General features: G+C 41.8%; 1 protein-coding gene across 1 annotated transcript; it reads right to left on the bottom strand.

The window, feature by feature from the left end:
• LOC109230647 (RNA-directed DNA polymerase homolog) lies at window positions 1375-1794 on the bottom strand (the record flags this gene model as incomplete). The annotated part of the gene is made up of 1 exon (XM_019396099.1): window positions 1375-1794. A coding segment is annotated over exon 1 (420 nt), but the record flags the coding sequence as incomplete, so codon positions are not given.

The following is a 21508-nucleotide window of genomic DNA, read 5'->3' on the forward strand; positions in this document are numbered from 1 at the left end:
AATAATAGAAACTGGAATACCATGCAGACGGACAATCTCCCGGATATAAATCTCCGCCAGCCGCTCCGATGAATAAGTGGTACCCACATGGATGAAATGAGCGGACTTGGTCAGCCGATCCACAATGACCCAAATGGCATCAAACTTCTTCAAGGTCAGTGGGAGTCCCGACACGAAATCCATGGTGATGCGCTCCCTCTTCCACTCCGGAATCTCTATCTGCTGAAGTAACCCACCCTGGCGCTGGTGCTCATACTTCACCTACTGGCAGTTAAGGCATCTAGACACGTAACCAACTATATCCTTCTTCATCCGCCTCCACCAGTAGTGTCGCCTCAAGTCCTGATACATCTTCGCGGCACCCGGATAGATGGAATACCGCAAACTATGGGCCTCTGCTAGAATCAACTCTCGAAGACCATCAACATTGGGCACACAAATCCGGCCATGCATGCTCAATACCCCGTCATCTCTAATGGTCACATCTCTGGCATCTCCACGCAGAACCATGTCCTGAAGGACAAGCAAATGAGGGTCAGCATACTGCCGCTCCCTGATACGATCAAATAAGGAGGACCGGGAAACCACACAAGCTAGAACTCGACTGGGCTTCGAAAGATCCAATCTCACGAACTGGCTGGCTAAGGCCTGAACATCCATCACCATAGGCCTCTCTGAAGCTGGTAAATATGCCAAACTCCCCAAACTCTCCGCCCGGCGACTCAAGGCATCCGCCACTACATTGGCCTTGCCCGGGTGATACAGGATGGTGATGTCGTAATCCTTCAATAGCTCTAACCACCTCCTCTGACGTATATTGAGATCCTTTTGCTTGAGCAAGTGCTGCAAACTCCGATGATCAGTATAGATCTCGCAAGGCACTCCATATAAATAATGACGCCAGATCTTCAAGGCATGAACAATGGCAGCTAACTCAAGGTCGTGGACAAGGTAATTCTTTTCATGTATCTTCAACTGTCTGGACGCGTAGGCAATCACCCTACCATCCTGCATCAACACTGCTCCAAGGCCAACTCTCGAGGCGTCACAATAGACAATATAAGACCCCAAACCGGTAGGCAACATCGGGATTGGGGCTGTAGTCAAAGCTGTCTTGAGCTTCTGAAAGCTCGCCTCACACTCCTCTGTCCACTGAAATGGGGCACCCTTCTGGGTCAATCTAGTCATAGGGGTAGCAATCGATGAAAATCCCTCCACGAAACGACGGTAGTAACCCGCAAAGCCAAGGAAACTGCGAATCTCTGAAGCTGAGGACGGCCTGGGCCAACTCTGCACGGCCTCTACCTTCCTCGGATCTACCCGAATACCCTCACTAGAAATCACATGGCCTAAGAATGCCATAGAACTCAGCCAAAACTCACATTTTGAGAACTTTGCATATAACTTTTTCTCCCTCAAGGTCTGTAGCACGGTCCTCAGGTGCTGCTCATGATCTTCCCGACTCCGGGAATACACCAGAATATCATCAATAAAAACAATCACGAACGAGTCAAGATATGGCCTGAAAACACTGTGCATCAAATGCATGAAAGCTGCAGGGGCATTGGTCAGCCCAAATGACATGACAAGGAACTCGTAATGGCCATATCGAGTCCTGAAGGTAGTCTTCGGGATATCTGGCTCCCGAATCTTCAACTGATGGTAACCTGAGCGCAAGTCAATCTTAGAAAACACCTGTGCACCCTGAAGCTGGTCAAACAGATCATCAATGCGAGGCAAAGGATAATGGTTCTTCACTGTAACCTTGTTCAACTGGCGGTAGTCAATACACATGCGCATAGAACCATCCTTTTTCTTCACAAACAAAACAGGAGCACCCCACGGTGAAACACTGGGTCGAATAAAACCCTTACCAAGCAATTACTGCAACTGATCCTTCAACTCCTTCAACTCATGAGGAGCCATACGATACGGAGGAATGGAAATGGGCTGAGTGCCCGGCAACAGATCAATGCCGAAATCAATGTCTCTATCAGGCGGCATGCCCGGAAGATCAGCTGGAAATACATCGGGATAATCTCGTACCACTGGAACAGAATCAACAGAAGGGGTATCAACACTAACATCTCTCACATAAGCCAAATACGCGGCACACCCCTTCTCAACCATGCGCTGAGCTTTAAGGAAAGAGATAACTCTACTGGGAGTGTGGTCTAATGTACCACTCCACTCAACACGCGGAATACCTCGCATAGCCAGTGTCACGGTCTTGGCGTGACAATCAAGAATAGAAAAATGGGGCGACAACTAGTCCATGCCCAAAATAATGTCAAAATCCACCATATCGAGTAATAATAAGTCTGCTCTGGTCTCAAAACCACGAATAGTAACCAAACATGACCGACAAAATCCGGTCCACAACAAGAGAATCTCCCACTGGAGTAGAAACATAAACGGGGGCACTCAAAGAATCCCGAGGCACACCCAAATGAGGAGCAAAGTAAGAAGACACATAAGAGTAAGTAGAGCCCGGATCGAATAGAACCGATGCCTCTCTGTGACGAACCAAAATAATACCTGTAACGACGGAGTCGGAGGCAACAGCCTCAGTACGAGCAGGAATAGCATAAAATCTGGCCCGACCCCTCTCTCGAGGGCGACCTCTATCTCCCTGACCTCCGCCCCTAGCCGGCTGGGCAGGTGGGGTAGCTGCTGGAGCTGTGATCATGGCCTGAGAACTCTGAGGAGCACGCTGCGGCTGAGCAGTCTGTGAAGATGCACCCCTACCAAGTCTGGGGCAGTCCCTAACCATCTAGCGTGTATCACCGCACTCGAAACAAGCTCTGGGAGGACGCGGTGGCTGTGACTGGCTGGGACTAGGCCTGCTGGACTGACCTCTGGAAACACCCCGCGCAGGAGGCGCGCTAGAAACTGGGGGTGCATAGTAAGGCTCCTGAGGTGCAGGTGGAGCTGGAGTACTGCCGGCTGCTGGAAGAGCTGAATGAACAGGGCGACCCATATAACCCCTACCATAACGACCTGCTGATGGGGTACGGGCACCAGAGTAGTGACCCGACTCTCGAGACCTCTATGCCTCCCTCTCCCCTCGCTCCCTGGCGAGCATACCCTCAATCCTCCTAGCAATGCTCACTACCTGCTAATAAGGAACGTCCGTCTCCAACTCTCGAGCCATGCTAGATCTGATGGGTGGGATAAGACCCTCAATGAACCTACGAACTCTCTCCCGAACTATAGCAACCAAAGCCGGTGCATGCCTGGCCAACCTGGTAAAACGGATAGCATACTCCGAAACGGTCATAGCACCCTGGCGCAAATGCTCAAACACTGCGCGCCATGCATCCCTGAGACTCTGGGGGACAAACTCTCTCATGAACATATCCGAGAACTGGGTCCAAGTCAGTGAAGCAGCCTCGACTGGGCTGTCTATCTCATAAGTGCGCCACCAATCATAGGCTGCTCCCCAAAGCTGAAAAGCAGTGAAAGAAACCCCGCTGGACTCCACTATGCCCATAGTGCGAAGAATACGATGACATTCCTCTAGAAATCCCAAGGCATCGTCTGATGCTAATCCACTGAACACTGGGGGATCATACTTCTTGAACCTCTCAAGTCTGCGCTGCTCGTCCTCTGAAGCAGCTGACCCATCCTCGGGCTGAACTGGTGCTGCAGGCGGTGCCGGAATAACCTCGGGAACCTGCTCAACCTGCACTCACTGCTCAGGAGTGTGGACGGCGGGAGTCTGTGCTCCTCCCCCGGCCTGGGATGTGGCTGCAGCAAGGGGAAGCAACCCCACCCGAGCCAAGGTGGTGTACATGCTCATGAACTGAGCCAAAGTCTCCTGGAGCGCTGGAGTAGTAGTGGCAGTAGTAGGTGTGCCAGGTGCCTGGGCTCCAGCTGGATCTGCTGGTGGTACCTCGGCGGTAGCTCGCGCAGGTGCTCTAGTTGCACCACGTGCGCGTCCTCGACCTCTCCCCCGGCCCCGGCCTCTGACGGCTGCAGTAGAGGGCACGGGTGCCTGATCATCTCGAGTGGCACGTGTCCTCACCATCTGTGAGAGAACAGAAGTCAGAAGTTTAGAATTGATGTCAAAATATCGCACGACAAGGAATTCAAATGAAATGGAGATTTTTCCTAAACAGTTACATAGCCCCTCGTAGATAAGTACAGACGTCTCCGTACCGATCAGCGAGACTCTAATAAACTGGCCTGTGTTTCGTGACTCCTAAGAACCTAGAGCTCTGATACCAACTTGTCACGACCCTAGTTCACCGACTGTGAACATGTCATGACGGCACCTAGTCCCCACGACCAGGTAAGCCTAATATTGCGGAAATATAAAAAAAATTGCGGAAAAATAGAGGAAACCAAATTAAATACTAAAAGAAACTGTACTGAATGCCGCTCAGCATGTACAACTCAATATCACAAGTTCAAAACAATCCCCAAAACCCGGAAACTCATGGGAAACACAAGCTACAGAAGCGAAAAGTAAAGGCTCCAAACTCCAGAATATCTAACAACCGGAAGAAGAAAAACTAAGTATTAGAGATAGAGTAAGAGGGAGACTCGTCGGTCTGCGGACGCAGCAGATCTACCTCGAAGTCTCCGTAGTCCTCCTGCCTCACTGATAGTGCACCTGAGTAGAGGTACCTGGATGATCTGCACATGAAAAACATGCGCAGGAAGGGCATGAGTACACCACAACGGTACTCAGTAAGTGCCAAGCCTAACCTCGGTTGGGTAGTGACGAGGAAGGTCAGGGCCATACTGAGACAAAATATAGTAATAACAATAATTAACAGTATGATAATCTGACAGAAATAACAAATACAGCAGCGAAATAAGGCAGGTCAACGAGACAATAACAACCACAAAAGGACAGAGCAAACACAGAGTAAATACAACTCAATACCAATGATAACAATGAGGGTCTCCCAGGATACCGTCCTGTAGCCCTTTCCTCAACTGTCCAGTGGATCTCCCGGGATACCGTCCCGTAGTCCAACTCATATACCAAACCGAAGGATCTTCCGGGATACCGTCCCGTAGTCCAACCATCAAAATGCAGGGGGATCTATCGGGAATCTAACCCGCAGTCCCAAAGTAAACGTGCAGGGCGATCTACCGGAATCGAACCCGTAGTCCCAAAGTAAACAAACAAGGGGGAGCTACCAGAATCCCACATCCGTAGTCCCAATGTAAATGCGCAACCACAGCCAGAAACAAACCAAGGAATAAAGTACGAAAGACAGAGCAACAGATAGAATTAGCCTAGCATGCTTCACGTAGTACAGTCAAACAACTTAAGCAATTAGGCAGTTAAGTCAGCCAAACATGCTTTCCAAATCTAGCACAAGTATAATTTCAAGTAGGATAAGGCAAGAAGGAAAGAAAGCTAAATATCAACTTAAGTGAAAACCGGATTTTCATCAATCGGCTCAAGTACGCGCTCGTCACCTCACGTACAAGGCACTCAATTATTAAGAAAACAATCCTAAGGGGAAAAGTCCCCCACACAGGGTTAGACAAGACACTTACCTCGAACCGGCTCGATATCAATAGAAACCACGCCTTTGCCACGAGTATCCAACTCCAAGTGGCCCAAATCTATTCTATTCAATTACATATCGTAAATAATATTGCAAACAACTGATTCCGCTATTAAAACTAAAGCTAGGGCGCGAAAATAGATAAATTGACCAAAACGCCCCTCAAGCCAACATCTCGGAATCGAATAATTTTCACATTTTTAGAACCCTCGTACTCTCACGAGTCTAACCATATAAAAATCTCCCAAATCGGAGGTCAAATGCCCACTCAAAACTCAATAGTCTAGCCAATGAAGTTTTACTCCAAATTATCCAATTTTTGGTCCAAAATTCGAATTCCCATGATGTATTTAATTATATAATGATGAAATATAACAAAAAGGGATCAAAGAAACGTTACCCAATGATTTTATCCTCAAAACCCACTCAAAATCGCCTTCTCCCGAGCTCATAATCGATTTTTCAAACTTATGAAATTAAACCCTCGAAATTGCTATTTCTGAACAGTGAATACCGCTTCTGCGGTCTAGGGACCGCTTCTGCGGTCCCGCCTATGCGAAGCACTGGCCGCTTCTGCGGCTCCTTTTTAAAAATCCCAGCTTCCGCTCCTGCGGTTCCCATCTCGCAGAAGCGGATCCGCTTATGCAGAAATCCTACCGCTTCTGTGGTTTCCTGGAGGGTGACCAAAACTCGCTTCTGCGACGTCTAAGGCTGCTTCTGCGACACCGCTTCTGCGGTTCGCAGGCCGCAGAAGCAAAAATACCAGAAAGAAAATACCAGCTGCTGCAACACCTAGAAATTTTCTCCGTTAACCACCCGAAATCATCCCGAGGCCCCCGAGACCTCAACCAAAAGCACCAATACCACCTAATACCTTATTCGAACTTGTACCAATCCTTAAAACACCTAAAACAACACCGGAAACCGATTTAATCAAAGATTCAAGCCTAAGAACTTCAAATTTCTTCCAAATACGATTTCGATCAAAAACCTAACCAAAACACGTCCGAATGACCTGAAATTTTGCACACACATCTCAAATGACATGACGGAGCTACTGCAACCTTTGGAATTCCATTCCGACCCTCGGATCAAAAACTCATTTTCGGACCGGAACTTCAAAAATACAAACTTCGGCATTTCAAGCCTAAATGAGCTACGGACTTCCATAATACCTTCAAACACGCTCCTAACCCCGGAATCACCTAACGGAGCTAACGGAACCATCGAATTTCCATTCAGAGATCGTCTTCACACTGTTCCGACTACGGACCATTTTTCAACACTTAAGCTCTCATTTAGGGACTAAGTGTCCCAAAACACTCCGAATCCTAACACCGAACATCCCGGCAAACCAAAATAGCAGAAATGAACTTAGGGGAAGCAGTTAATGGGGGATCGGGGCTTAAATTCCAAAAACGACCGGCTGGGTCGTTACAGATACATCATATCATTGTTCTGGGTTAGTTTTCATGACATTGTGAGCCCGTGGGTGAGACTGGTGAGTGATGACTGAGTGGGGCCGAGAGCCTATTTATGAGTGACAGTTATGTGATCGGGCTGCATGCCCCAATGATTATATTGATGATTATGATAGCGCTTGGGCTGTAGGAGTCCCTCCGGAGTCCATAACACACCCCAGTGAGCGTGGATGATATTATTAAGGGATGGATTTCCTTGGACGTGGATTTTTCCGAAGTACTTGATACCTAGAGATGGATTTCTCCACAAGGTTGGATTACCCTTTATCCTCGGTACTGGGCGACTTATAGTCAGTGTTGTATATATGTTTCGGGATGGATTTTCCTGGGCCATATACAGTACCAAGTGGTTGAGTGGTATGCCGTGAGGTTGAGTACTCTGAGAGTGTGAGTACATGATTCATCTCTGAGATACATGGCATTGGCATGTATATATGGCATACATGCATAGAGATGCATTTTCCTCATGCAGTACGGTGTCACATCATTCATGACATTTTTACACACAATGATATGAGGTCATAGAGAGGTATCTCACACCTGCTATCTGGAAAGAAAATGGAACATCTTATTTATTGTGAAAAAGGACTTTCTGAAAAGAAGAATACAGTTTACAAACTATCTCATTTTTCATGACATTTTCGGTAAGGAATTTGGGTTTTTCACTGATATTCTTGAAAGGCGGACTATTTTTGGAAAAATATGAAAAGACTGAGCATTTTATCTCTATGCTGCTTCTTTATGTACTTGCTTTACACTGTTATGAACTGCTATTGGTTATTGGTGTTGGACCCGACCTATGTTCCAGCTTGTCACTGCTTTTAACCTGAGGTTAGGTTTGTTACTTTTTGGGTACATGGGGTTGGTTGTACTCACACCGCAGTTTCTGCACATTGCGCGTAGATCCCGGATGCCGATGTTGCTGCGTTCAATGGTTGCTGGATTTGGAGGCGTACCTGCGTTCTTGCTGAAGCTGCCTCTTATTCACGGTACACTTAGATTACAAAATTCTATTTATGTACTTTTCAAACAGAGGATGTATTTTCTTCATATTAGCTTTGTAAATTCTATTTTTAGAAGCTCATGATTTGAACTACCAGTCCTTGGGAGGTTTAATAGATCCAGATAATTTATTTTATTTAATTGACTTATTAGAAATGTTGAAATTGAATTAGTTAGTAGTTTGCTTACTTAGCGGGTTGGGTTAGGTGCCATCACGACTAGTGGATTTTGGGTTGTGACATAATTCACATAATTAAATCACACAGACTTAATTAAACTAATTTTATCTAATGATCTGACTGTTCATTTTGTGTACTTGAGTCCTATTTCCCCATTTGATGATTCTTCTATGCTTAGTTGTTATTTTATGACTTGCGATGATGGTTGGTTTAGTTCGGGGGAAGGTGTTGAAGTGAATTAGAGCACTTAATTGCATTGTTTGGATTTTGAGTTGCAAGGGTTGACCAAGGTTTGACTTTTTCGTAAATGACATCGAATTCGCGCTTTGACGGTACCAATAGGTTCGTATGGTAATTTGGACTTAGGCGTACCTCCGAAATTGGATTTAGAGGTTCCTTGAATGATTTGGCTCTTTCCGCCGAAAGTTGATAATTTGAAGGTTTATAAATTTTATAAGTTTGCCCATGAGTTGACTTTGAGGTTCTCGGGTTCGGATGATTGTTTAGAAATTAGAATAGGTTTGTTTTGTCATTTGAAACTTGATGATTGGCACATTTATCTTTGTTGGAGCGCATCAAGGCTCGCCAGTTTGTTGATCGTCACTTGTTGGTGTTGAAAGACACGTTTGGGGGTAGTGTTAAGAAGGTTGTGATTTAGGATAATGGTGTTATATGGCTTCCGGACTAGATTTGTGTTCTGAATGTTGATGGTTTGAGTGACTTGATCCTTGAGGAGAATCATAGCTCACGATATTCTATTCATCCAGGTGTCACGAAGATGTATTGTGACTTGAACCAGCATTATTGGTGGTGAAAGATAAAGAAAGTAATAATTGGATATGTCTCCCCATGTTTGAAATGTCAGTAGTGAAGTATGAAAATCAAAAATCGAGGATTGACTCAAAAGTTGGTGATATTGGAGTGGAAGCGGGATTGCATTACTATGGACTTTGTGGTAGGCTTAGCACGGAACTTGAGGAAGTTTGATTCCATTCCGGTCATTGTGGATTGATTGACCAAGTCGACGCATTTCAGTTTGATCATGACTTCCTACACTTAGGAGTTCTTGGCTAAGAGCTACATCCGAGAGATTGTTCGCCTGCATAAAGTACCTATTTCTATTATCTAAGACTTTGACACTCAGTTTACTTCACAGTTTTGGAGGGTCGTTCTGCGTGAGTTAGGCAATCAGGTTTAGTTGAGTATTGTATCACCCTCAAACGGATGGACAGTCTGAGCGGATCATTCTGATCATGGAAGATATATTGAGGGCACACACTTGATTTCGCAGGTCAGTGGGACCATCTTCTACCTCTAGCAGAGTTTGCCTACAACATCAGCTTGAAATATGATGCTGTATTTATGCTCTTCATGACTTGATATATACAAAAAAAGTTATAATTATTAACAAATAATACACGTGTGACACACATGAGAAACTATTTACTAATAATAATTAATTTGCCTAATAATAAAAAAGAACTCTACAACTGGACCCTATATGGTATTTTTAGGATAGCTCTAACTTGGATAACAAGTAAAATTCCAAAGTAAGTTGGGATTTAGGTTTGATCTGAATTGGATCGAACTGCTGCAAAATACTGGACTATATGTGGTAACAATCATAGTCTACCACTATGCATGCCTCTGGCTATCTCAGATCCTAGACGCTTGACTTGATCTTGGTAGCACGCATGATAACACCACCCTCTAAATCTGAGTGCATATTTGGCCTTCCTAGCTTGCATGAACATTAATACTTACACTACTCAGACTTCACCTAGATAGAGGCTCTGCGTGTTAGCAAAATTTCTCTGATAGCACACATGCCTTCCTAGCACGCATGAACTTCAATACTTATACTACTCATACTTCACCTAGATAGAGGCCATGCGTGGTAGCAAAAGTGCTCTGATAGCCCTGCCTTCTACAAATGTAACTGTGTAGAAGTTCTATATTTTAGTTCAAAATGATTGTTTTTTCATTTTTTTAACTCCAATGCCTTCAAAATACTAAACACCATTAAACATATCATATGGAGGAAAAATGATGACCCGGCTAGTCATTTTGTGTATCTGAGCCACGTTCTCCTATTTGATGCTTCTCATATGCTTGTTTGTTATATATGACTTGCGGAGATGGTTGGTTTGGTTTCAGGAATATTTTGGGACTGAATTAGAACACTAGTTCCATAGTTGAAAAATTAAGTGGTAAGAGTTCACCAAGGTTTGACTTTTGAATAGATGATCTCGGATTGGTGTTTTGAGGGTCCAATAAGTTCGTATGGTAATTTTTCACTTAGGCGTACGTCCGGATTTGGATTTGAAGGTTCCTAGGCTGTTTTGGCCCTAATTGTCAGAAGTTGGAAATTTAAAGGTTTGGATGGTTCATAGGTTTGACCGGGAGTTGAATTTAATGTTACCAAGTTTGCATTGTTGTTCCAGGACTTGGAATAGGCTCTTTATGTTATTTAGGACGTGTGTGAAAAGTTTGGTTGCATTCCGAGTTGGTTTGATAAAAATCAGATGCTTGGTTGGAAGCTTAGAAGCTTGTGAACTTAAGAGAAGTTCAAATTGGGGTTTGATTGTCGATTTGTAGATGTGATGATCGTGCATGTGTCTAGAGGTTTTGGGTAGGACTGGTAGTGTTTACGAATTTGTTGGTATGCTTGGACGGGGTCCCAGGTTTCTCAGGTGAGCTTCGGACCACTCGGAGTTTGGTTGATATTGCTAATTACTGCTGGTCTCTAGTGTGCTTCGCGATCACAGAGCATGTATCGCAATTGCAGAGGCTTTTTTAGGGTCAGGGTGGTTTTGTTCTTCGTGTTCGTGGACAGCATGTCGTATTCGCGAAGGTTTATGGTTAGTGTCCTTCGCGTTCGCACTTTTTATCTCGTGTTCGCATAGAGGTAAGGGCTGGTGGAGTTGGCAGGAGGTCTATCCTTCGCGATCGTAGGGAGGGGAGAGCGTTCGTGTAGGCTTAGGACGCTAGTGCATCGCGCTCAGGGAAAGGAGACTACATTCAGAAATGGTCTTTTTGCTTGGGTCGCATTCGCGATTGGTATTTGTAGACAGACTATGTGAAGTTCTAATTTCGGGATTTTAGCCCATTCTCTCATATTTTGAACCCTAGACTTGGATGGCGATCTTTGTAGAGGATTTTCACACAAGTCAAGGGGATAAGTGATTTCTATTGATTTTAATATTTATCTTGTTTCCCATGGATATTAATACATAGATTATGGGATTTGAAAAAGAAATTTGAGGATTTTGACTATGATTTTAGAGAGTGAACAATGAAGATGTGAAATATGATTTGGAGTCGGATTTAGATGAAACTTGTATATTTGGACTCGTATTCGAATGGGTAGTCGAGATTTGTGACTTTCTTCGGGTTCTGAGAAGCAAGCAGGGGTTGAGGTTTTGGTTGACTTTGTGCAATTTGATAAAAACTGGAGCTTTATTGTTTAATATCGATTCCTATAGCCTTGTTTGATAATATTGAGTTATATTTTGCTATATTTGACCCGTTCGGAGGCCGATTCGAAAGGCAAGGGATTTTTGGAGTATTGGTTCTCATGCTTTGGGGTAAGTATCTTGCATAAGCTTGATTTGAGGTAATTTCCCCATTAGCTATGATATTTGAGATAGGTTGGGGGTGACACACGTGCGAGGTGACGAGCGTACATGCATGCACCATGGTTATTCATTACCCGGGTAGACCTTAAGCTATTATGTCCTTTTTTTCTATCATGCCTTGTTGTTCCCGTATTTTCTCCATTTTTATGACTACGTGAGCTATTATTCATGTTAGAATTTATGTCTAGGATTTGTACTGAACTGTTTGAGAAATGATCGGACTATTTTTCCTATGTTGAGCTATTTGCCTTAACTGCAGTCATATTTTTAGTCATAATATAACATCCACATATTATACTTCTGTCTATGTGCAATTTTTATATGCAATCTTACATATTGTTAGTGTCCTCATTTGCGTGACACAGGTTGAGATGAGATATGGCATGTGGGCATATTCCGTGCGGTATTATTGAGTATACAATGAGATGTGAACATATTGAGACTTGAGCGGGTTGATGACTGATATTAGACCATTGAGCCATGTTGATATTGATTGTGAGGAGAAGTTGCGTCCACGCCTATTTTGGGCTCAGTGTAATATTTATTGTAAGGGGACACTGTGTCAGGCCCCATATTGGGCTTTGTGACATTGATCGTTGATTTTTATTCGATCAATGATTGGGCTAGGATCTGCCCCTTCAGAGTCAGGTATACCCTGTGAGTATACGCACTTGATATGTGGTTAGTGAGGGGCTTATGCCAAGTACCTGTAGAGTGCTGAATGTGAGCGTGTGTGTTGATTCAGGGGCTTCGAGCTAGGCATTGTAAGTGTGCTGAAAGTATGACTAAGGGGTAATTTTCTCGGGCATTGTGTTTGTGCTGAGTTTTGTGTTCACTTGATAATTTCATTGTGATGTTATTTATTTTAGTATGAATACTTTTCATGCATGCATATAGTTGTACTTCTCTCATGTTACTTGTTATATGTTGCTTTTAAAGTTAATGCCTTGAGTAATATATTTGGAAAGCATACTAATTTTCCTCTTAATGTGGTAGAGTTGAACTTGATATTATCGAGTTGCTTTTCCTTTTGATATTATTTTACTTATACTGTTGATATTGGATGTTGAAAATGAATATTGGATCGTTGTCAAGCTTGTCCTGCTTTCATCTTAAGGCTAGGCTTGCTAGTTATTGAGTAAATGGGGTCGATTGGACTCATACTAGACTTTGCACTTTTTGTGCAAATCCAGATGTTGTTGATCGTTGTTGACGACCAATGTTGACCCTCCCTTTTAAAATTAAATTATTTATGCTTAACAATTTACTATAAAACTGGTAATATATTTTCTAAGCAACAATACCTATTTTTATTAAAATACAATAGGAAAGAGTAATTAAAAATATGGAACTAATAATTTGGTATTAAGTATTTACGAATCATATTACTCTTATTATATTGAAATTATTAAAATAATCTTTATAATTTAATGTACAAGTTTTACAATTAATTTAATAATTTACTCTTTGATTTTTAATTATTTCGCTTGATACTTTACTTAATTCGAAATTAGTTTCATAATTCAATTAATAATCTATTTTAATAAATAAAAAATTAGTTACAATAATTTAAAATATGTTTGATGATTACATTTTATCAATTCCTTTTATCCAAAAAATCAGAGTAGGTGATCAAGATATGCAACGACTCAGAATCAGTCTCGCTTTTTTAACCCAGAAACGACCCCTAATCCCTAATCACTTTCCACTAAACGGCTGCCCTAATATCCTTTTTCATCTCTCTTTTATCTCAACCACATTAACCCTATCAATCAAGAACCATACACAAATTCGTGCAAGGTCACAAATCCAATCCTCAAATCATCCCCTTTGTCTGTGTAACTCCGCTAAGCATGCTGATATTTCCACTTTCATAACCCAATTCATACTTTCCAATTCTGTCATGACCCAGCCGGTCATTTTAAGTATTATAGCCCTATTTTCGCATTTACTGCTTATTCTGTGCTCAAATTTCTGTTATGTGACTGGCTGGGGTGGTTGGTTTGGTTCCGGGATTGTTTCGAAATGAGTTGGGACACTTAGTCCCAAGGTTGGAAGCTTAAGTTGAAAAGGCTAATCGGATGTTGAATAATGTGTAAATGGCTCCGAAATAGAGTTTTGATGGTTCTGATAGCTCCGTAAGGTGATTTCAGACTTAGGAGTGTGTTCGTATATTGATTTGGAGGTCGGTAGAAGATTTCGGCTTGAAACGGCAAAAGTTGGAAAACTAGAAGTTTGAAAAGTTGAGATGTTTGACCGAGAGTTAACTTTGTAGTTATCAGGCTCGAATTTTTGTTCCGGAAGTTGGTATAGGTCTGTTGTGTCATTTATGACTTGTGTGCAAAATTCGAGGTCAATCAGAGTTGATTTGATAGCTTTCAGCATCAAATGTAAAAGTTGGAAATTCTTAGTTTTCATTGGGCTTGAATTGGGGTGCGATTCGTGTTTTTGATGTAATTTGAGGCCTCGACTAAGTTCCTATCTTGTTTTAGACCCTTCTGTTATGTTTGGTTGAGGTCCCCGGAGCCTCGGGTGAATTTCGGATGGTTAGCAGATCAAAAGTTGGACTTGAAGCATTGGTAGAGTTTTTTGCTTTCTGGTGTGATCACACCTGGGAGGGGATTAGCCGCAGGTGCTACGCCGCTGGTGCAGCTGATATGGCGCACAAGGCGAAGTGGGCTGGCATAGGGTGTGTTGTCGGTGCGAGGGGTCTTCCGCATCTGCAAGCCAGCAGATACGAGCAAGGCTCCAGAGATGTGGAGAATGGGGGAGTGAGCTGTCTTCGCAGAAGCGGATGGATGGTCGCAAAAGCGCTTCCGCAGGTGCGGAACGTGGAGCGCAGGTGCGGACCTTATGGACTTAAGTGATTTCCACATAAGCGGGATTTTTATTGCAGAAGCGATTCCGCAAGTGCGGAGTTTTGGCCCGCTGGTGTGAAAGCACTGAGCAGAATATAGGTTGAAGGGTTCCGAGGTTTTTATCATTTTTGGATTTTGCAAGCTCAGATTAAGGCGGTTTTTGAGAGGGGTTTCAACTAATTTCTTGAGGTAAGCCACTTTTGATCGCTTTTATTCAATAACATTGATTACCCTTGAATTTTTTACCTAGTTTATGTGTTTTTAAGGTGGAAATTTGAGAGTCTTAGGCTAGGGGTTGGAGAGTTAAATTTGGGGGTTTGAGTAACGATTCAGTGTCGGAATTTGGTATGGTTGGACTCGTGGTCGAATGGGTGTTCGGATTTTTTAAATTTTTTGGGTTCCTAGACGTGGGCCCAGGGTTGACTGAGTTGACTTTTTGACTTTTGATTAAGAACTTAACATATTCATATGGAATCGATTCATATAGCTCGTGTTGACTGTATCGAAATGTTTGTGGCTAGATTCGAGGCGTTCGGAGACCGATTCGCGAGGCAATGGCTTATTGGACTAGAGATTTGTACGGTTTGATGTAAGTAACACTTCTAAACTTTGTTATGAGGGTATGAATCCCTGAATTACATGTTATTTGGTTGGTTTTGAGGTGAAAAACACGCTAGGTTGTTGATACCTAATTTTTTCCTATATTTTTTAATTATGCAAAAATACCTTCGAAATAGCATATATATGCATGCCCAAGGTTTTTATTATTTTTTCCATAATTTTAAAGGTTTAAATTGATTTATTTTCTCCCTTTTTATCCATAAAATCCCCAATAATTATTTCCAAAATTATTATTTTGATAATTCATCTATTGAATTTCTATATTTATGCCAAAATATGGCTAAGGTAATTTTTATACATTTTTTGCAATTACATTTAGTATTTTTAATGCTAAATTGCACATAATTGCAATGTTAGCCCTTTTAAGATATAATTATGTTTTATATGCATAAGATTGGATCCTGTATTTTAAATTGCTAATTATGTATCCTAAATCATTTTAGCATTCTAAATTATTTTTTCAGAAATTATCCACTATTTTTTATAAATTAAATAGGGAAAAACTGGCTATTTAAATTATAGCCAAATTGGCTTTCAATTATAGCCAAATCAGGACCCCAATTCCCAGCCCAATTTTACAATTAAAACCCGACCCACACACTGTTAACCCATACCCAAACCCGGAACCCAACCTACCCTTTTTAATCTCGACCGTTGATCTCCCAGATCAACGGTCCACGTTATTTCTTTCCTTTTTTAATCCAACGACCCCCCAAACCCTACCCCATTCTCTCATTTGCACCGCCCTTGAATCCCTTCCTCTCCAAATTCTCTCTGAGACCTAACTCAAACCCTAATCGCCGTCACCGGCGTGAACCCCTCCTACGATGTTTCTACGTCTTCTCCGACCGGGCCTGGTCTTCCACACGCCATGGCTCTTCGATTTCTTGGATTCTTGAGATCTTCTCAAGGGAACCCCAACTGGTTCCGGTTTGGAACTATGTTTATCAGCCTGTCTCAGGCCATTTTCCGTTTGTGAGTAAGAACTTCTTCTGGTTTTATTACGGATCTATGGGTTCTTGTCCTATTCTATCATCTCTATTACTTTTCTAGAAAACCCTAGCTTTAAACCCTCCAATCTTTTTAGATCTGTGATGGATCTATCTGTCTTTAAAGGTTCTCACCTGTTTTCCTCAAAAGATTTCTCTGATTTCAAACGATGTCCTCATTTTCCAAACTAGGGTTTCAAAACCCTTTTGCAAAAAACGATTCCTTTCTGATTATTAGCAATTACTTTGTGATTTTTAACATGTTTAAACATCACTTGAGTCTTTCCTTTTGCTCGATTCATTTTCGTTAAGAAACCCTAATACTTCTGGATTCGATTTGAAGTTTGAATCTGTTTGCGATGTGTTTGCATGTCTCTCATGAACATCTAGGTTTCATGTATGTTCTATATGCTCTTGCGCTTCCTGCTCTAATCCGTTCTTAGGGATTCTCTGATTTTGTTCAAACATGTTATTTATCGTTTAATAGGTCCGACTATTTGTTTTATTGATTGTTCACATGATAATTTATATTGATTTTTGTGTAATCTCCTTAGACCTGCGATATCTCCCCTGAATCTGTGATTTTTTGTATTTTGCTTGTAATTCTGTACTGATTTTTCGAATTGCTTCCTTACTTTTGTGATACTTTCCTTAGTTAGTGCTGATTCCCTGTGATTTTCAATCTCATTCGTGATTCTTTGAACTAACTTTCACAATTAAAATTGTACTCTACCTTATTTATGTGCACAAATATGCTGTTAGTTATTTAACGTGTACTTTCCTTACTTGAAAATATTCTGTACTTAGTCCTTGTTACATGCCACATGCTTTTACTACTCCTACTGCGGTAAAATTAGTCTTATAAGTAATTCTTTTCCCTATTTGATACAACTTGTACCCGTTTGAACTATGACCCCCTAATTGAAGGAAGTCCGAGCCTTTAATTTATTTCTGATTTGTATTATTTCTATAATTGTGCTAAGTCAGTACCTATTACCTTATTTTCCTGCCTGTTCTAAAACTATAAATATTCTACCCTCTCTTTAGCATAAGAGGAACAATTACACTGTTCTGAACTCTCTCTTACACACATACATACTCTCTTACTTGATACTCAGTTGGCTGCAAGCCAAAACCGAGTGGTTACATTGCTCTACTGCTCTATTGTTCTACTACTCTACTGCTCTACACACTACTACTCTACTTCCCTTCATTGTACTGCTCTTCACTCCTCACTCTGCACCTATTCTCTCATTTTTTACTGGTATGTTTTCAGTTTAATTTACAACCTCCAAAACAATATGTCTCTATTTGTATTGCACTTCCTTTTGTTTCTCTTATGCTTGTACTTGTGGTTCTGCTGCCTCCCTTGCAATTAGCATGCCTATTTTGTCATGTGATTACCCTGTAATTCAGCATGTCTAATGCTTTCTTACATTTTTTACTTCTATTCTGCCCTACCTCCCTAACCCCCAATATATTATAAGCATGACACCTAGTTACTATATGATCCTGAACCCTTTCCCCTAAACCTAATGTGTAACTCTGTTTAGCACCCCTTAAATCTGATCTTGTTAAGCTCATGGCATGAACACTTTGTGATAGACTATTGCTGTGACTATTTAAGTTCTGTAGTACTTTTCTTGAGTTAACCTGTGTGCAAATATGCTTTCGCATATAAACTACTTGTCCCCAATTCCTCCTTTCCCTGTTTGTGTTTGAACTATGTATGTTGATTTGGTCTTGAGTTGCTGATTGTCCTGTTTCTTTTCTTCTTCAAGCTGGTTTTCACTAAGGCAAACTCTTCTATTGCCTTCCAAAACTTATTCCAAACTAATCATTGTCAAAATTGTTTCCAACTCAACTCTTTTAAATCTATGTCAAGCACTCTCACCTTACTATTAGACCACTAGGTTCTGCCCCTTTTGTGTGAGCCTTGCTTGGGACCCTTGAGTTCCCTCTGAACTTGGACACACAAAAGCTGGCCTTTCCACACTGCACTTACTCTGTATTGGCTATGAAATCTGGGTGTGAGCACTGCCCGGGATCCCTTGAGGTCCTTAGGGAACTCTGACACACCCAGATATGAGAAAGGCTATGGAACAATCTCAGGTGCTGAAAGTCTGGGCCTGTTTCAGGCTCTCTATAGTGTAATTTTTACTTTTCTTATGTAATTCATTCACATGGTCTGTAATAATTTGTAAACAAATATTGGGGTAACTAGTGAAAAGGGCGGGTATTTACATGTTTGTGGGGTAAGGCGGGTAGAAACCATGCCTATAGGACTTTACATTTCACTATGTTTGGCCTTACCATGTTAGAAACCATGCCTATAGGGATTTACTATACTCTCCTTACCATGTTAGAAATCATGTTTAGTAGGATTTTACTATACTTGCCTTACCATGTTAGAAATCATGTTTAATAGGTCTCAAAGTTAGTTTCACAAATAGATGCCATACCTATAGGATATAGTTTAATCCAGCTTCTGTTATAACAAGTGTTACATGTTTTCTTTTATTGGTCATCATGCCTGCAAAGTTTTTGAAATCAGTGTTAAACAACTAGATGTCATGCCTATAGGGAATAACTCTAGAAATTCTGCCTATAGGTCTTAACTAGTTTAGTTAAATAAATCAACCCAGTCCACATTTTAGTTCGTTTCGAAACTAGTTTAATTAATGGTTTATTTTCTCTAAAACAAGTTCTTCCAAAAACTGCCTTGATTTGTCATTAGATATCATGCCTATAAGGATTCAAGAGTCCGCTTTAAAAAACCTGCCTTGTTTCACTATATAAAATGTAGTCATCTGTATTTCGCGCCTAGGCAAGCGTTAGGCAATCAACTTTAAATAAAACCAGAATCGTCTTTGTGATTAGCGTTTAACGGTCAACGTGTTAAAATTAGTAGGCAAGCCTGATTCGGACTTCTTTTCTGAGTCATGTAATAAATCTGGTCCCACTGTTATCACTTAAATACCTTGTTAGGATCTGAATTTAGACCTTAATTGCGTATGAGTCGTGCTGCCTATGTGCATTACTTGTGGATGTATATCTGAGCCTTCTATCTGATTTCTGTGTTTTACCCCTTAATGCAGTCCTATGTGTTTTTATTTGTCGCCTAGTATTTTACCCATTAAACCTGAGGTCCTGCCTAGAACCCCCCCACCCTCCTTTATAGGATAGGAGTCCTAAATTCCTCCGGGACTGATATGAATGGATGGGTAGCAGCATGCAATAGGGGTCGAGACCAACCCTCATTTTAATTACCTTCACGGGGCGGGAAAGGGTACAAATGGATATGATAACCGGTGTGCTAATGCTACGCGTAGCCCCTTTCCAAGGAGTGATTACCGGGTATTGCATTGATGTGATCCATATTATAAACAAACTTAGGGTACCCCCTTACAATCCCAAACGTGCTTAGATTGTAATTCTTTCCAAAATCTTGCTTTGTCACTAATTGCTTTTCAAACACCTGTGTATTTAAACTCAAATCCCCTACTATTTGAGCCATACTTGTTTATCTGCTAATTGTACAAATTCACACAAAAACTGTCTGGCCGGGAACCACACTAGTGGATCCTGAGGGGTGCCTAACACCTTCCCCTTAGGATAATTTCAAGCCCTTACCCTGTATCTGGTTATCAACGTAGTTATAAATGAACCCTATAGGTGCCCGAACGCTCCTTAAATCGTTAGGTGTTTACTCTTCAAAAATGCAAACCCCTCTCCCAAAAGGAACGAGTTGTCCCAACCAAAACGTCACAAGCCCGATTTCGCGAGAAAAAGGGGGCGCGACATAGGTGACGGTCATATGAGCGTGCACCGTTGAAATTTTGATCCAGTTGATTCCGTGGTACTGGGTAGTTATCAGTCCTGGTATCCATTCATGTGATCCCTATGTGTTAGATTAATTGAGCTGCAGGATCATGTTAGAAATCATGTTAGCCTATATGTTAATCGTGTTGGGACGCACAGTGGTCATTTCTACTGTTGATTTATTTGCTTTGATGGGAATTTGATACTCAGTCACATCCATAATTTGCATATCATATCTCAGTCTTTATTGCTATTATTATTGTGTCATACATCATTGTTTGAGCTAATTGGCATGAGAGTTGTAAGCCCGAGTGACTGGAGAGATTGCTAATTGAGTTGGGGCCTGAGAGCTGTGTTGTGAGTGAGATATGTGTATAGGGTTGCACGCCATAACAAGCCTTATGGTTATATGTAAATTGGGTTTCACGTCGCAACAAGCGTTCTGGCTATATGTGGATCAGGTTGCACGCCGACAAGCCTCATGGCTATATGTGGATCGGGTTGCGCGCCGTAACAGTCCTTATGGCTATATGTGGATCGGGTTGCACGCCGCAGTTGGTATGGTATAGTGCTGAGTGACTGAGTGTAATGAGCGAGAATTGAGACAGTCAGATTGAGCACTCTGAGAGTGTGAGTAGGTGAATTTTTCACTATGTTGCATCATATATGGTTTTCATATTTGAATATAGATATAGAGATGTCATATTCCTCAAATCAGTCACACTTGCATTTTATTTGTATTGAGCTTAACTGTTAAACCTGGAAGCATGTCTACATTTCTGTACTGTTTAACTCTGTACTTGAACTGTATTGGTGGAGCTCGTCACTGCTTTCAACCCAAAGGTTAGTTTTGTTACTTATTAAATTGGTTGTACTCACACTACACTATGCACCTCGTGTGCAGATCCTGGTGTTTCCGGGCACGGTGGTTGCTGATCATGGAGTTTTTGTGCCGCTCGGAGATTATCAAGGTAGCTGCTTTAACGTCCACAGACCTTAACTTTCCTCCTCTATCTCTCAGTTTTACTTATACTGTTCTACCTTTTAGACAGTGTTTCAGACTATGTTATTGTTTAGATGCTCATATACTCAGTGACACCCGAATTTTGGGAAAGTTTGTATTCGAGTCGCAATTGTCCATATCGGCTATTTATGAGAGTTATTACTGTTAAACTTGCTTCATCTTGTTTTTAATATAAACTTCCCAGTTTTATTGTGATTGTCGACTTACCTAGTTCTGTGATAGGTGCCATCACGACATGTAGAGTATTGGGTCGTGACAAATTCGAACCCTAGACCTAAAATCGTGCAAACCGAAATCCGTCAATCTTCATTCAGTCTTTCAGATCCATGGAATGCATGGTCGTTTATCTTCAGCTTCATCATA

This window comes from Nicotiana attenuata, chromosome 7 (genome assembly GCF_001879085.1).
Source record: "Nicotiana attenuata strain UT chromosome 7, NIATTr2, whole genome shotgun sequence".
Lineage (NCBI taxonomy): Eukaryota > Viridiplantae > Streptophyta > Magnoliopsida > Solanales > Solanaceae > Nicotiana > Nicotiana attenuata.